Source organism: Oppia nitens, unplaced genomic scaffold (assembly GCF_028296485.1).
Source record: "Oppia nitens isolate AA-2021 unplaced genomic scaffold, nextdenovo-longstitch-racon4-pilon3 scaffold15_pilon_pilon_pilon, whole genome shotgun sequence".
Lineage (NCBI taxonomy): Eukaryota > Metazoa > Arthropoda > Arachnida > Sarcoptiformes > Oppiidae > Oppia > Oppia nitens.
Genome location: NW_026533194.1, coordinates 607,567 through 625,565, shown reverse-complemented (window position 1 = coordinate 625,565; position 17,999 = coordinate 607,567). Strand labels below are relative to the sequence as shown.

At 22.1% G+C, this 17,999-nt stretch overlaps 5 protein-coding genes across 5 annotated transcripts; 2 read left to right on the top strand and 3 right to left on the bottom strand.

The window, feature by feature from the left end:
• Nucleotides 1-1,383: 1,383 nt before the first annotated feature.
• LOC128964151 (cytochrome P450 2U1-like) lies at nucleotides 1,384-3,841 on the top strand. Its single transcript, XM_054310714.1, has 7 exons — nucleotides 1,384-1,478; nucleotides 1,554-1,669; nucleotides 2,153-2,573; nucleotides 2,763-2,890; nucleotides 3,004-3,259; nucleotides 3,362-3,549; nucleotides 3,655-3,841. The coding sequence occupies exons 2-7, from the start codon at nucleotides 1,561-1,563 to the stop codon at nucleotides 3,837-3,839; spliced, it is 1,287 nt and encodes a 428-aa protein (XP_054166689.1). The 5' UTR covers nucleotides 1,384-1,478; nucleotides 1,554-1,560; the 3' UTR covers nucleotides 3,840-3,841.
• Nucleotides 3,842-4,415: 574 nt separating this feature from the next.
• On the bottom strand, nucleotides 4,416-5,814 carry LOC128964683 (uncharacterized). The gene is made up of 4 exons (XM_054311323.1): nucleotides 5,758-5,814; nucleotides 5,229-5,647; nucleotides 4,921-5,027; nucleotides 4,416-4,629 (listed from the first exon to the last, which is right to left on the bottom strand). Exons 1-4 carry the CDS (start codon nucleotides 5,789-5,791, stop codon nucleotides 4,416-4,418), a joined length of 774 nt encoding a protein of 257 aa, XP_054167298.1. The 5' UTR covers nucleotides 5,792-5,814.
• Nucleotides 5,815-7,178: 1,364 nt separating this feature from the next.
• On the bottom strand, nucleotides 7,179-10,319 carry LOC128964672 (steroid 17-alpha-hydroxylase/17,20 lyase-like). Its single transcript, XM_054311312.1, has 6 exons — nucleotides 10,262-10,319; nucleotides 9,939-10,035; nucleotides 9,705-9,869; nucleotides 8,865-9,445; nucleotides 8,457-8,771; nucleotides 7,179-7,183 (listed from the first exon to the last, which is right to left on the bottom strand). Exons 1-6 carry the CDS (start codon nucleotides 10,311-10,313, stop codon nucleotides 7,179-7,181), a joined length of 1,215 nt encoding a protein of 404 aa, XP_054167287.1. The 5' UTR covers nucleotides 10,314-10,319.
• A 1,208-nt stretch (nucleotides 10,320-11,527) lies between these two features.
• Nucleotides 11,528-14,595, bottom strand: LOC128964662 (cytochrome P450 2J3-like). Its single transcript, XM_054311302.1, has 7 exons — nucleotides 14,496-14,595; nucleotides 14,233-14,357; nucleotides 13,025-13,445; nucleotides 12,780-12,904; nucleotides 12,033-12,288; nucleotides 11,782-11,969; nucleotides 11,528-11,709 (listed from the first exon to the last, which is right to left on the bottom strand). Exons 1-7 carry the CDS (start codon nucleotides 14,552-14,554, stop codon nucleotides 11,528-11,530), a joined length of 1,356 nt encoding a protein of 451 aa, XP_054167277.1. The 5' UTR covers nucleotides 14,555-14,595.
• A 1,665-nt stretch (nucleotides 14,596-16,260) lies between these two features.
• LOC128964140 (4'-demethylrebeccamycin synthase-like) lies at nucleotides 16,261-17,656 on the top strand. The gene has a single exon (XM_054310703.1). The coding sequence runs from the start codon at nucleotides 16,295-16,297 to the stop codon at nucleotides 17,597-17,599; it is 1,305 nt and encodes a 434-aa protein (XP_054166678.1). The 5' UTR covers nucleotides 16,261-16,294; the 3' UTR covers nucleotides 17,600-17,656.
• The last annotated feature ends 343 nt before the right edge of the window (nucleotides 17,657-17,999 follow it).

Sequence of the window (17,999 nt, the reverse complement as noted above, 5' to 3'; positions counted from 1 at the left end):
GCGGCGGCGGCATTGCGATAAATTTATTTATATTATATAAACAGGGTCGATACTGGCTCTAATAATTAATATTAAAACAAAATTAAAAAATATTTATATACAAAATTAATAGATGTCATACTATACATTTTAATAATTTATCTTAAATTAAAAAAATCTAAATATCTAATCCATAAATCCATTTTTAAATATTTATTTAATATATTTAATTGTAATATAAAATTAAGTATTAAATAATAAAAATTAGATTAATTTATTAAAACTGTAAAATAATTAATATTAAGTCAAAATTTTAAAAAATATAAATATGCAATGTAATGTATGTTATACTATACATTTCAATAAATTTTGATTTAATTATTATTTTTTAAATTATTTTTTACATAAAAATATTAATTTTGTTATATGATCAAAAAATTTTCAAATCATTCAAATAAAATATTTTGATGACTATTTAAAATTATTTATTATTATTAGAGACATCAATATATGTGGTTTTATTTAAAAAATATATTTAATAAAATATATGGTCAAAATATTTTCATTAAAAAAAATTCTCATAATGGATACAAATTTTAAAATATTTTAGTAGTATCTTATTAGTAATTCATTTTTTGACGTTGTTATCCTATAATTTAATTTTAAAATAACTATAAAACTATAAAATAATTATAATATAATATAGAAAATTAATTTTATATTATTTTTATAATATAATTCATTTCATTTTTAATTTCAATGTTTGAATTAATTTCAAGTCGTTATTCTTAATTTTTTTCATATATTTGCTAATTTTGTATAAAAATAATGTTTTATACATTTTATTCGTGTTTTTTAGTAAAAATGTACGATTTTTTTGGTGAATTTAGTAATATTTGGAAATAATTGTTTTATTTTAACTTATTTTTATTTAATATGTTTGTTTAGTTCATATGTGTTTTGAAAATTTGTCAAATTGATCTGATTATATAAATAGGATAGCTATAGAATAGCGGTTTAATATATTTAATCGTAACAAATATATATTTCATATATTTTTAATGTCTCTAATTATTATATTTATTTTATATTTCGATATTTAATATATTAGAAAGCAAATAAAATAACTAATCATTTTTTATTAGCAAAATAAACGTTTAGTTAAAGAAAAAAGTTAATAAAACTTATTTCAATATTATTAATTTAATTATATATATTTATTTGTCTTATTAAAGACATTAAAGATTTTCTATTAAGAAAATGTTTTTAACATTTTTTATATCTTCTATTGAATTTATAATATATTATTTTAATACAATTAATATTTTGTTGCTAATATGTTTTATTATTAAACTTTTATTTGATAATGGTTGGTTTGGCAAACAAAACAAATTGCCCCCTGGTCCTATTTCATATCCATTAATCGGTAATTTGAGTATAATTGGCGCAACAGCTAAAACATTCAATGAGTGGACTGCAAAATATGGCCCAGTATTTAGGTATATGAAACAAATTTATTGTATTTAATAATAGATATTTTTTGTATAAAATGATTATTATATAATTATTTTAAGTATACCAATGCCATCGTATCCGACATTAGTACTAAATGATTGGCCATCCATTCAAAATGCTATTCAATTGGCATTAAGTCGTAATGCAATTAGCCAGGACAATTTTAACCCAGATAGTAAGCATATTAAATACTATTAATATATATATATATAATATTTTTTAATACTAAGTTTAAATGTTTTTAATAAAAATTTATTAGAAATTATATTAAAATTTAAATGACTAGTTAGTACTGTACAGTATGTTTATTACACTTATGAATAGTTTATAGTTATAAGCATAAAGTTATAGTACGAGTAAATTACTTAAATTTATAATGTATTTAAATAGGCTATTATTTAATAGATGACTGATTTTAACTAAAAATTATAATTATATCAAATAAGTCATAGATATTTAATGCAAATTTATTAAAGTTATAATGTTTTATGTGCTTTATCTGTATGGTTAAAATATTAATTCAATTTAAATCATAAACAAAATTTATTTAACTAAATGCCAATAAAATTGAATCAACTTTTGAGTTAGTAATAACTAATTGTTATTTACTGTATTATAAAATCAATTATTTATTTAAGAAATAAATATTTTCCTAAAGATTATACACTAATGGAACCAAAAGAATGGAAAGAACAGCGATTTTTCATTAAAAATCTTTTATCGAAAGTCGGTTTCGCTAAACAAGAGATGGACAGACATATTGTCGGCGAATGTCGACAAATGTGCGAACAAATGATTGATAATTCATTGGGAACTGATGTCAATCCAAGACTAGTATTTGGTGTCTGTATTGCCAACTCTGTTAATCCGTTTTTGTTTGGCCATCATATGGCTTATGATAAACAAAATGCACAAATAATATACAATCATATGATTCCCGACAGAGAGCTAACGTTTACCGATTTTGGGGCACATTTTGCACATGTTTTCAGAAATTTGGAAAAATATTTAAACTTTTGGTTACCAAGAGATTGGGATAACTATAAAAATTTTCACAACAAATTGAAAGCAATTATTAAGTATGAAATCTATTTATTATTTTTTAAAAATAAATATAATGTATTAATAATTTTTGAAAATATTTATTATTAACTCTAATTTAATTTATTATTAGATATGGAAAATAAAAAGTTTTTATTATTAATAGTATTATTATACTAATTATACTATATTTTATTCAATTTTAACTTTTATTTATTTTTATTAAGGACTAAAATAAATGAACGAATAAGTGAACAATTGATAGATAATCCAAATGATTATATCGACGCATATTTATTGGAAAAAACTAGAATGAATACTAAGATTAATAAAGATAATCAACATTTATTTAATGGTAAATATATTAATTTTAATTTTTTCAAAAAAAGTTAAAAGATTAATTTGTCAATAATTATTAATTATTAATTACTGAAATTTACTAAAACATTTACACACAAAAAATAATAGATAATATGTTATTGGGAAACATGTTTGCATTTGCCAGCGCATCGCTAACCGGTGTTATGCATACACTTGAATGGAGTTGTCTATTGTTAGCCACTAATCCGGATTTGCAGAAAAAGTTGCATGATGAAATTATAACTGTTTACGGTATAAATGATATGGATGTTACCTATGATAAAAAACCATCGATGCCATTGTTGCACAGTTTTATACTAGAGGTGTTACGCTATCGTAGTTGTTCATCGCTTAATTTGAGAATGTAAATTATTTAATTAATTATTATTTTTAAAAATTAAATAAATTTTGTTAATAAATTTATTTTTTTGATATATATTGATACATATTATATATATTTAATTAGGGTATCAAAAGATACAGAAATTTGTAACTATAATATAGCAAAGGGTACGCAAGTGTTTCTAAATTTCTGGGCCGTCGATAACGATCCTAATCTATGGGACGAACCGCAAGAGTTTCGATCGGAAAGATTTTTGTCGGCCGACAAAAAATTTGTGATAAAACCAGAATATTTTACACCATTTTCTTATGGTATATATATATATATATTAAGATTATTGTTAAATCTATTAAAATTATGTTTTAATATTTTAATTGTTTTAAATCTTATATTTGTTATTATGTTTGTTTAAATAGGTCGTCGATCGTGTCCGGGAGAGACATCAGCAATGATGCAAATATTTTTAATGTTGGTTACAATACTACAACGTTATGAGATAAAGGCGTCAAATAAAACGGATACAACACTTGAGTTTGTTATGAAAGTTTCATTAATACCTAAATGTGAACCAATCGTACGTTTCTATAAACGACAAAATTAATAAAGTGCTGAAAATTTTATTAGATTTTATTTCAAATATTTTGTTAAATATTTTAGACAAGAAAATAATATTTTAGTAATTAATTTACTTATTAATTAATGTTAATAGAAATTATTAGAAAATTAATATTGTTAATAATTATATCTAAAATATAATATTATAAATTTGTTTATATAATACAATAATTTTACTAAATTTTTCTCGATTTTTCATATTTGTTAATTTAATAGATTTAAATAAACTTTAATTGATTTTTTTTATTAAAAAGTTAGACAAATATAAAATATTTCTAATAAAAAATAAATTTTCCTAAATTAAGCTTTACTTTACCAAAGCAGGGAATGTATGGTAAGCTACGGCACAATAGATAGTGTTTATCATAATTAAATAGATAATAATAAAATTGTAGTTATTTTTATATATAAGTTGTATTAGTTAAAAGATTTTTTTATTTCTCATTTTAATCATCTCATGTTTTGTTTAGTAAAATAATATTACAATAGTTTATAATATATATATATATATTAAATAAACAAATTTAGATAAACTTAAATAAATATAATTTTCTATACAATATTAAACATGATTTAATCCCCCGCTAACAGTCCATATATAACCATTCAATAACTTTTGTTGAGCACTGGTAGTCAGTGCTAAATAGGCAACTGTTTCTGCGATATCCAATGGTTTGCCTAAACGTCTCAATGGTATCGACTCTTCAATTGATTTCATAAGACTTTCATCGGATACGAAACGATCAAACATTTTTGTCTTACATATCGATCCACATCTAGTGTTAATTAAATATAATTTTATCAAAATAAATAAATGATTCATTGAATTAAATTATTAAATTATTAAATTTATATTTAAATTATTAATTAAAAAATGTTTTTAATTATATAAATTTAATTTGACTTTTAAATTATATATTTTTTAAAAAATTAATACTTTATATTAGAATAGAATAATAACTTCCGATTAATCGTATAATGAATAACAAGAATAAATAATAATTTAATTACTTAAATGTAGTTTTAAATCACAGTTTTATTTTAGATTATAAATTATAGTTATATACCTAATCCCAAATATATTTATATTTTTGTCAATCAATTGTTGAGCCAAACAACGTGTAAACATATCTATAGTAGTATATGTCATCGCACTGATTATTGTAGATGGATCCTGGTAAATTAAATTAATTTTATTTTTCATTTGTAAAACTAAAATTTGTATTTAATTTTGTAATTATTATCTCTCTCTCTCTCTCTCTCTCTCTCTCTCTCTCTCTCTCTCTCTCTCTCTCTTTCTCATTATATATATAATATATATCTCCTTTTAAAAATAAAATATTTAAATTAAATAAAAATATAATATAAAACTAACCGAAACATCAATACTCGATATATTGATTATTAAACCGTTATTTTTCTCCAACAGCGGTACAGACAGTTGTGTCAATCGGTGAACATTTCGCTGAAAACTCATTTCCCGATCCAATTCAGCGATGTGTTGACCGCCGTTGCCGTCCTCACAGAAATCGGTTACATAAAAGTCGCCGGCATTGTTGACCAGTATATCGAGTCGACCGCCAAACCGATTGTTAACTTCAGTGATCAAACACTCGACATCTGATTCAATCAATAGATCACATTTGACACCCAATACACGACATTCGGGCCAAAGTGACCGACACTTTTGGACAACAGAATCGATGCGTTGTTTATCGCGACCGCAAATAACCGGATGGACTCCCATTGAACACAGTTTAAGTGCAATAGACTCACCGATTCCCGACGTTGAACCTGTTTTTTATTTGTATTTATAATTTTATAAATTAAAAAAATAAATAAATATTTATCTATAATATACTATTTTTAATTAACTAAAATATAATAATTTTTAAATAATAAACCTGTTATTATGGCAATTTTATTAGCAATATTCATACTTAAAAATTTAATTTAATAATAATTTTTATGATGGTATAAAAATTGATTTATATGTAAGATTTAGTAAGTACTAAGTCTTATTTTTAAAATAAATAAAGAAAAACTATTGAGAAAAAACAATGATTTAACTATAAAAAATTGTAATAATTATCTGTCCAATCATTTAAATTTCATAATTTTTTATGTTGCCTAATATTGTGTTGTAGTAGTAGTAGTAGTATTACTACTAATGATAATATATTATATTAAAAATTTATTACTTAAATATTTAAAAAAAATTATTATAATTATTATTAACAAACTAAAAGCCATTAAGGTTTTAGCCGATTATCAATAGCAAAATAGTATACTAATATCATGGCTAATAGTATTATAATGTTTGTGACTATAATAGTCATCAATATTTAACATCTAATTGTTTGTTAGATATAATCTTAATTATAAAATAAAAGAATTAATTAACTAAATAACAAATAAATAGATATCATATCATATGATTTATTTATTTATATTTTTTAGTRACTTTGTATCAGAACAAACACTTACAGCCGTGAAAGTATAGATAACATCTATTATATAAAAATATAAAAAAATTACCAAAACTTTAATATTTTTTTTATTGAATAGTTAAATCAATCAAATACATTATTTTATTAAAAAAATTACTCATCAATACTAATATTGATCAAACTTTTGTTAAAAATTTAAAATGTAATTTTAAATAAATATATTATTTATGATTTTTATATAAGTATCATACATATGAATATTTAATATTTAACATCTATTACATTACATTAGTAATACTTTTTATAGATTAAGAAAATTAATTAAGTTAATCTTATATATTATTTTATTTAAAACAATTAGTCAATACTAATATTGATCAACAATTTTGTTAAAACTTTAAAAAGTAATTTTAAATGAACTAATTAGTGATATATTTTGAAAAATATCATGACAAGAAATTTTTATGCTTAATGTGATATCTATTAAATAAAATTATTAAACTATATTATTATATTTTTAATTATTACTAAATAAAATAAAATTAGTAAATATTTTTAAATTCTTATTATAAAATAAATATCATTTGCTTATTAATTGATTATTTATTGATTATTTAAAATTTAAATTCAACTAAAAGACAAATCAAATTAAAGTTTTAATCTTTTTTCTATTTACTTATAATATTATAAAGTTTATGAATGTGTTTTTCTAATTATGATTTTTAAAAATAAATTATATAAAAGTTGTTTTATTAAATATTTTTTAATAGTTGTTTCAATATTCTATTGCAATGTTTGTTTGGATAAATCACTTGTATAGAAAATAATATAATATAAACTAGATAATTGAAAATGTACTTGATATATTTTGCTAGTCATGCTAAACAAATTTGATAAATCATTATGTGGTAAATTAATTAAAAATATAATTTATATAAAATCTATTAAATAAATAATTTTTTWAAAATATAATTTTAATAATTCTTTTTAATGAATATGTAAATCAATTAAATTATTCTTTTACATTATTTTATTAAAAGTTACTAATCAATGCTAATATTTATCAAATTTTTATTAAAAATTTCAAATATAATTTTAAMTAAATAAATTACTGATTATTTTTATATAAGTACTGTATCATAAATATAAAAATTTAATATTTAATATGACATCTATTATCTAAAATTATTATTACATTAGTAATCCTTTTTATTGATTAAGTAAATCAATTAAGTTAATCTTATACATTATTTTATTGAAAAAAACAATTAGTCTATTATAATATTCAGTCAATTTTTATTAATGTAATTTAAAAAGTAATTTTAAATAAACTAATTATTGATAATTTTTGAAAAAGTATCATGTCAATAAATTTTAATGTTTAATGTGACATCTAGGGCTGCTAAATAAAAATTTTATAACTCTAATAAATTAAATATATTATTAATTTATGATAATATTATTTCCTTACAAATATTTATTTATTTACTATTATTTAGTTATTTAAAAAATATTAATAAACAATTACTTCTAGTTTACATAAAAAAATTAATACTACAAATTTAATATTGCATAATTCAATTTTTTATTGAATTGATATTTTAAAAAATACTATAAAATGTTAAAATATTGATATTAATTTGTAATTTATTGCAATCTTAAATGAATTAATTTAATTTTATTAAATGCTTTAATTTGTATATCAGATTTTATTTAAATAAAAATTTTAAAAATTATTTTACATTTGTAACAAAATAATATTTGAATCTATTAATATTCCTAGATAAAATAATAATTAATGAATGCTATCTTAATTTTATTTTAAAGAATTAATTTCATAAAATTATTTGAAAAATTTTTATTAAAAAGTAGTAATTTTCAAAATATATATTTTAACCAAAAAAAAAATAAATAAAAATACAAAAAATAGATGCGTCCATTTGACAATTTAAAAATTATATTACTTAATATCAGTACTTTATTCAATCAACATTATTTTTACTCATAATAGCAGCTAATTTAAAWTTTTAAGTTTAAAAAAATACATTTAAACACTCTTAATTTTAAACATTATAAATAAAAATAACATTAAAAAAATTATATAGTTTTTGATTTGAATAATATATTATAGTTGTGTGGTGTAGTTAGATAACCGCTATTAGAATCGGGATCCAATTGCATATGACTGTCCAATACAATAGTATAGTCATCGGTTATCTGTATCAATCGTACCACAGATATAAAAAGTACAGCAATAGCCAATTTGGTGCCCATACATTTACGACGTCCAATACCGAACGGTACAAATGCTTTGTGATTTGTGTCCAATTTTTCACTACCATTGCTAGTAGTGGTAATAAATCGGTCGGCTCTGAATGTATGACTATCGTCTCCCCAGTGCTTACTATCGCATAAAATGTAGCCTAAATTTACCGAAATTCTAGTACCCTTTGGCACCGAATAATTGCCTAAATTTATTTAAAATCAATTAATTTTAATTAGTTATTGTTTTAGAAACTTATGACTAAAAAAAATGTTATATATATTTTTCTTAATTATACCAATTGTTGTGTCCGACAATGTTTGGTGCGGTGCCCCAAACGGATTGGGTGCACGCAATCGGATTGTTTCGGCAATAAACGCCATAACCCGCGGACACCGATTTTTGTCGTCAAGTTGTGGCCGTCGGTCGCCAATTGTTTGTTTGATTTCCATTCGTARTTGTTTTTGAATTAGCGGATAATTGGCCAGAAATAATAGTATCCATTGAAATACGCCGTGAAAAGTGTCGGCCGCGTCGATAGTCAGGTCGTATAAAATCATTGTCAGATTCATATCACTTAAATGTTTCCGACGGTCGACACTATCAGCGCTTGTTTTTGTCTGCAGTTTTGCCGCAATCAGTGAATCGCATAAATCTCTTTCAACGCTCGGATCATATGATTTGTAGTGTTTTGTAAATTTGTCGACTAATATATCCCGGGCTTCGCCAGTGATTTCATTGAATTGTTTAACTAATCTATAGTCAAACCATCGAAATATTGCTGAATATTCCCATAACATAAAGTTTGTCGACATTTTATCGTAGAAATCGTGTATTAGATATTTTAGGCGTTTTAAGTGCGGGTCATCTAAACTTAGACTAAGATAAATATAATATTAATAATAATTATTATTATATATAAATTATTAATTAACTATAAAATTATCAAGAATAAYAAGTTTAAATAGTAAAAATAAAACTAAAATATAATATTAGGGTATAAATTATTATTTATTAAAGTATTATTAATTTTGTTGAAAATATATTAATTTTTAATAATTCATTTTCAATCTTTTATTTTTAAAATATATAATTTGTAATTTAATTGATAAATAATTTTTATTAAAAAAAATTATACTTCTCTCCAAAGGCACAATTGTTGACAATATTGAGATACATAATGAATATGTAATCTAACGGTGCAATCGGTTTATCCGGTCCTTCATTTGCTAACATTTTCCTAATARTTTTGTCCATACAATCAATTGTTTCATCAATAATTTTATTGTTTAGTAAATGTTTACTGAAAAATTAAATATATTTTTTAAGGAAATTAAAATGTTAATAAATATTATTATATCATAATATTTACTTAATAGTAGATAATGCTAAATGTCTCAGTGTTTGCCATTCAATGCCATAATTAGCAAATGTTACGTCAGTATAATATTCATTTGAAAACTTATTTACTATTTTTTTAAAAATAAAAAATTAATTAAATAAATAATTACATTTTTAAATTTTGATATATGAAATACTTAATGGATTTTTTTTTATTTATCTATAAGTTTTTATTTATTATTATAAAAATAAATTATTTTTTTGTAAAAATTGAATATATTATTTTTTACATAAAATAATTTATTTTTATAATAATAAATAAAAACTATAAACTTATTATTACTATATTATTACATAAATAAGATTTCGGACGTCCGGATACAGCAATTTTATTGAAGGCATCCATTGATATGTTTATATCATTGACAAAAATATGTGGTTTATTACCAAAATATATTGTAAATATTGGACCATATTTTTTGTGCAATTGATTTATTACTTGTTGATTGTGTAAATCAGTTTTAAAATCTGTTTTAAAATTTAATTGTATAGAATTTTTTTTTAACATTACATTAATTAAAATACAAATATTTTCATAAATTATCTATAAATTTAACATAAATCATAATTAATATTAATTAATTATTTTTATTATTAAATTTATTATATACTATAGTTATTAATGTTAATTAAACTTAAATTATTAACTTAATTAATTATTWATTAATTTAGTAATATAATTTTACTAAAAATATACATACATAATACATTACCCAATATTGGCAATGGAAATGGACCGGGAGGTAATTTATAATAACGGTAATAAAATAATACAGTTTTATAAACTATAAAACAAAAAAATAATATTACTGTTAGTTTTATTAATGACAAAAATATCATAATGTTTTTAAATTGATCRATAAAATATATTAGTTTGTCCATATTAATGRAAAAAAATAAAAATAATATAAAATATTAGAAATAATAAAATAATATCAAATTAKTTTAATACTACTTAACTTAACATAATAASTAAAAAATATTTTTAAAAATTAATTACTAAACATTTTACTATAAATTTTAGTGTACTAATATATTTTTATAAAAAAAATATGTCTTAATCATTTTCAYAATWAYTAATTACTTGGCAAAAAAACTTTAAGTTRATTTTTTTATATTTTTATATATTTCTAAAAATTATAGMTAATTATGTTTATTTTTTCTTTAAAATTTMCAACAAAATGTGTTTCAAATAAATTATGTTAATATGTTTATTTTAGCATATTTATAAAATAATTTTTACAAYATTATAAAAAATCAATAATTAATAAATAAAAAAAATAAAAGCAATACAATTTATCTAAATATTATAAATTGATCATAATGAATTGTTGGTAATTAAAAGTAAATTTTAACTTATCTAAAAAATCGGATGMCATARAATCTATGACTTTTTGTTATTTATTTATTTATTWATATAAAAAATAAGTTTATTATGCTAATTTAAAAAGTAGCTTGAAAAAAGATAAAAACAATTTAATTTAAAAATTAATTAATAACACCAATTTAATAATAAGATTTCAAAAAACAGAAAATAAAAAATCAAATAATAATAAATTTTTAGACTCTATTSATAAAACAAACTACTGGTTCACGTTTAGGTGTAACTGATATTTTGAATTCRTAKTCAAGTGTTGTGTCGGTATTTTGTGTCGGTTTGATATGATATCTGTGTAATAGTATGACTACATATAGAAATTGTTCTCTCATAGCAAACACCTCACCCGGACACACCCTTTTACCTAAATAAACAATTAATACAGTTTACATATTTAATTAATTTTGTATTTAATTTAATAATAATAATGCAAAACCAATAGAAAACGGTGTAAAATATTCCGGTACTGTTACAGTCGTCCCGTTATCCGTGAGAAACCTTTCGGGTCTAAACTCGTGCGGTTTGTCCCATAGATTTGGATCGTTATCCACAGCCCATAGGTTTGCAAATATTTGTGTATTTTTCGGTATTTTYTGACCATTTACTACAATATCAGCAGTTGTCCTAAATAATATATATATAATTAATTAATTAATMAATTGATTAATAYAATTAATAATAGCCTACCATCTCGATTGATTGATYGGYGAWAGTGACCGAAATCTCATAACTTCATARATAAAAGCCATTGTGAATGGCATCTGATTTTTATAGTCAWAGCTAAGCAATTGAATATCKGAWACATTGGCATCGATTTCCCGATGAAGTCTGTACTGAATATCCGGATATGTGGCCAACAATACCAGTGCCCACTCAAGTGTCTGCATTATACTGGTTATTGATCCGCCAAACAGTGCAACTAAATTACTGACTAATGTGTTAACTGTAAACAATAKATGAKAAAATTATTGTAWTAATTAAAAACTATTTATTATAAGTTAATTARTTAGACTRTTAAWAGAWAAATATWATTTATATTATTTTATTATTAATATYTTTATAAYWTTGTTAAAATATTTAAGTAATAATTTGKYTTTAGTTACCTTATAGGGTTGCTTCGCWTTTAWTATTGTTTTTATATGTTATACCATTATATTGATAATAYCCTTATATTTGAGTTARTTTGGGGGTTAGGTGGGTGGGGTGTGAGAGGAAGTTGTTACGGGATRGGGTTAGGATGTGGTGAAAGTTAGTGTGGTTTCTATGTTTCCTGTATTTATATTAGTATTTATTTTTTTGATTGAATAAWTTTAGTTCATTAAATAATAGTTAAAATCAATGCATTTAATACAGTGTTTTATTRAACCCGAAAACAATGTTAAAAGCGAAGCCAATAATTATTTTTTTTTAAAAATTAATTAATTAATTACTAACTCTTAAATGAATGATCTTGATCATTTTTATTTTTCCAATTGTTTATTTCATTTAAAAAATCGTCGATATAATCATTTTGACGTTTTAAATACATATCAKTTTCTAAATGCAATTTAACTTCATTTCTAAATTTATWAAAAAAATCTAATTAAAAATCATATAATTTTATAAAAAAAATTTCAAATAATTAATTTAATAATATTTTTTAAGAAAATAATTTGTTATTTTTAGAAAACAGTACTTACCTGAAAAAATTATAGATATCGTCTAATTTGAATTCAGATTTTTTATAAATATCGGGCAATAAAAATATTAGATAATTGTTCATAAAATCTGCTAAATTCGGGAATTGTGACCAAAAATCGGTAAACGAAAGTACTCTATCGGGTTTTATAACATAATTAATAAACCGGGAATTATAGGGACTATAGTCCAATGGTCGGCCAATCAAAATAGTTGACACATTGTTGGCCAAACTGACACCGAATAGCTGTCGGACATCGATTTCCGAACCGATTGTTTTGTCGATCATCAGTTCACATGTACGGCGGCACTGGTCGACAATATGACTGTCCATTGAATGTTTGCCAAAACCACGTTTAGATAAATGATAAAATGTAAATCTTCGCTGTTGTTGCCATAGATGGCCACTCATCTCAACTAAATCTTTATATTTAATCCAAATTAAAGTTATGAAATAAATACCGATGAAAAAAATATATATATAAATATGTATTTAATATACATTGTAATGGGTCTCGTTCTAAATATCCAAAATCAAAATATCCAAATCATAATATCTAATTCAAAATATCCAAATTTAAAATCTCCAAAATCTAAATATTCAAACTCATAATATCTAATATAAAATATCCAAAATTAAAATCTCTAAAATAATAATATCTAAACTTATAATATCAAAAAGCGTTTGATCATATTCACTTGATCCAAATTAAATAATTCTAATAAAAATATCCAAATTTATTTATTTTCAATAAATATTTATAATAATAGGTAAAATTATTACTGTAAATTGTAATTAAACTAATTTTGAATATATTTATTTAAATTATTTAATTTGGATCAAGTGAATATGATCAAACGCTTTTTGATATTATAAGTTTAGATATTATTATTTTAGAGATTTTTATTTTGGATATTTTAAATTAGATATAATGAGTTTGTATTTAGATTTTGGAGATTTTAAATTTGGATATTTTGAATTAGATATTATGATTTGGAGATTTTGATTTGGATATTATAAGTTTGGATATTTTGATTTTGGATATTTTGGATGCGACCGCATTGTAATGTATATAATGTAAATATAGTATATATATATATAATAATTAAATAAAATTAGTTAATTATAATTATAAAAATTAAATTAAATAAAAAACAATATACATATAAATTGTAAAAAATAAATAAATAAATAAAATAAAATACGTACTACTTTCGTAAAAAGCTGAAAATATTGAAAGTGGTGGCCTATCTACTAATGAATTCATTGTTAATGTTGTCTTAATTGATGGCCAATCGTTTAGAAATACAGTCGGAAATAAACCAAATTTCAAACTATTTTATTGTTATAATTATTATTTTTGTTATTGAATTTATAATATAAAATAATTTTATGTTGTTGTTAAAATGAATTAAAATAATATTATTAATAATAATAAAATTTATTTTTATATAATATAATAATTACTTTACCCAATAACGGGTCCATATTTTGTAGACCAATCGCGAATTATTTTTGCAGTACAATTCATGGCTATACTAATGTTACCAATAAATGGTAAACATATGGGTCCGGGAGGTAATTGACGTAATATTTCAAAATGATTATAAACATTAACAATCAATTTGTATATTAATTTTATAAATAGTATTACAATAGCAAAGATAAACGTTTTAATAATTATTGATTGAGATATCATAATTGATTTGAAAATGTTAATAAATAATTTAAAATAAATTGTAAAAAAATAATTAATATATTTTTAATAAACAAAATACTATTAGTTTGAGTTTTTAAAAAATATTATAAAATGTAATATTAAATTATAGAAATAAATTATAAAGTATTTAAAACTGAAATATTAAAAATCTAAACACATAAAACTATATTTAAAAAAAATATTTTTTTGTGCTAAATTCTATTAAAAATACTAGTTAGTATAATTTATAAGCAATAAAAATATTTAATATATAAAATAAAATTATTTGTTAATTCATTTAATATAAGTCTATTACAATTCATATTTAAAGAAAATATTATTTACTGTTAGTTACTATATGTGACAAAACATTTTTATAAAAAAATAATTATATTTTGATTAAATGTAGTTATTATGAAACTGACATTTAACTCAATCAAAATGGTTGAAAAACAATTTAAAAATATAAATATATAATCATATCATAAAAAACGAATAGTAGATTTAGTAAATAAAATATTTTTTATAAATTAATTAATAGCTGTATAAATTATAAAAATTTCTAATTAATTCAACTAAAACTAAATACCAAAAATTATATATTATTTAAAATAAAAATAAGTCATATTAAAGCTTATAGTTTTATATAAATTTTAAAAAAGATAGACTATGAATACTGTTTAATAATTATTACATTATTATTACTATTAATTAAACGATTTAGTGGCACAATATAAACTTAATTTTAGTCATGTTGGCTATCAGATGACTCTGTATGACAAAAATAAATTAAACTTTAGTCATGTAAGGTATCAAATGATTTAGTATTTTTAAAGAAATAAAACAAATTCTCATCCATTATATCTTATTTTTGATTCTCTATACAATTTACCTAAATTATAAAAAATAAAAAATATTAAAATTTTTACCTAAATTTTTTATATTTTAGCCGCCATTTTCTTTATGTTCCTAAAAATATATTAAAATTTTAATGCTAATTCTTTATACCTATTTTTTATGTTTAAACGGAATCTGAAATCAAAATTTTAAAATTCTCAATATGAAAATCAGAGACAAAAATATATTTATTTTAGTAAAAAAATTTAAAAAAAAATAATTTGAAAATATATTACTGTATACAATAGCTTACTATAAGACCCGCATCAGACTCCCGACTCATAATTTTTGTGAATATCTATTAAACCATATTTTTACTATACTTAAAACGACCAATAATGGCAATGACCTGTTTTAACRGGTCTGATTCAATTATCTGGCCAATCATTAGAGTAAATATAAAAAATAAATAATTATAAATATATTTAGTCTAAAATTTTCTATAACTTTGCCATTATTGCCATCGTTTTTATGGTAAAAATATGGTTTATTAGATATTCACAATTAAAAAAAAAATATGAGTCGTGAGTCTGATTTTAAGATAGAGCCCATTAGTGTATATTAATTTATTGCTGAGTTCATAGTATATATCTTTTAGAAAATACAGTATTTGCAGAAAACAATATATTTTTTTTATTATATTTGATTTTTTTTATTGTTAACCGACAAAATAAAATGTCTGAATCAAAGAGACTGACAATATTGATGACACCGGAAGACTCGTGGGGTCACATCAATCCATTGCACGGCATCGCCGATGAACTGGTCAGACGCGGTCATCGGGTAGTGTTTGTACTGGAAATCGGTTTCAAAGGTCAGCTCCGGCGCTATGGCTTCGATGAAGAACATGTTGTTCGGGCGGACAGTACCGGCGATTGCAACTATCGGATCCGATTGATGGCCAATAACTGTCATCTAATGGAGACGACAGATGCCGTGGATGTGCTCAACAAATTGGGTTCACTACTCGGCGACAATGAAATCGAGTCGTTTGCTGTATTTGAGCCGCAATATCGGGCAATCATTGAACGCGTCGATCCCGATATAATTATTACCGATGCGGCACTAAAACTACCGGCCATTATATCGAGTGGCCGACCGTGGATTAGCGTTCACTTTTGGGAACCGCTAGAGTTTCACAATAATTTAGATAACTTGAAGCTACCGACACCTGGTTTAGGTTTGTCCACAAATTCAGGGAACACTAAACAGTATCAATCAGATTCTGTTAGCTTAGACGGTGTCTATGATAAACTTATAGGAAAATACAATGACTTTATCAAAGCTAACTGTCCGCCAGAGTCTATAGATAATTATAGTTATGAAACTAGTATCCGATCGCCATATCTTAATATATATCAATGCATTCAAGAGTTAGACTATCCGGCGGCACATCCATTGCCAGCCAATCAGTTAAGAGTGGAGAATATAATACGTGAGACGACCGAAATGTTTGACATACCGGTGCCGTTGAATGACAAAACATTGGGAAAACTGATTTATCTGTCGTTTGGCACAAAAGGCTGGTGCAGTCCGAAACATATGACGCGTGTTATTAATATTTTGGCCAAAACAGAGCACCGGTATATCGTATCGTTTGGACCATTCTATGATAAAAATTTATTGCCCGACAATATGTATGGCCAACAGTTTTTGCCGCATACGGCTGTACTATCGTTAGTCGATTTGGTAGTCACTAACGGCGGCAACAATACGATCACTGAATCATTATATTACGGCAAACCGTTGATTGTTTTGCCTCTATTTGACGATCAGTTTGATATCGCACAGAGAGTCCATGAGACCGGACTTGGGGTTAGACTGAATCCGTTTGAATTCACTGATGAGGAACTCATGGCTGCTGTCAACAGTGTCCTCAACAATCAAGAGCTTAGAAAACGGTTGAAAACAATTGGACAGAGAATTAGAAAAACAAACGATAAGAAAGTGATCGCAGATTTATTGGAAAAATTAGTCTAAAAAATAGTCTGTTTTATAGTATAGCTCCCATCACTTGTTGTAACCAATTATTGAATATAATTTATAACTAAAAAAGTTGTTAGTGTCGTGTATTTTAATTGTAATTAATTTTAATATCAGTATAAATAAATATGTTTATATAACAAATAAGTAAAATAAAAATAATAATAATATGTATTAATAATTAATACTATATAAAGGATTTATAATTTTTTATACAATCAATGAAAAAAATACTGTAATGATTAGGTTWATATCATTAAAAAAATAGGTTAGGYTGCCATTTTAGTATTTTATATTTTAGTACTAACAATTTATCTATATGATTAAATTTAGTTAGCTTGTTTAGTTTWTTKTAAATAATTGYAAATTAATTTTTCTATTATAATTAATTATAGAT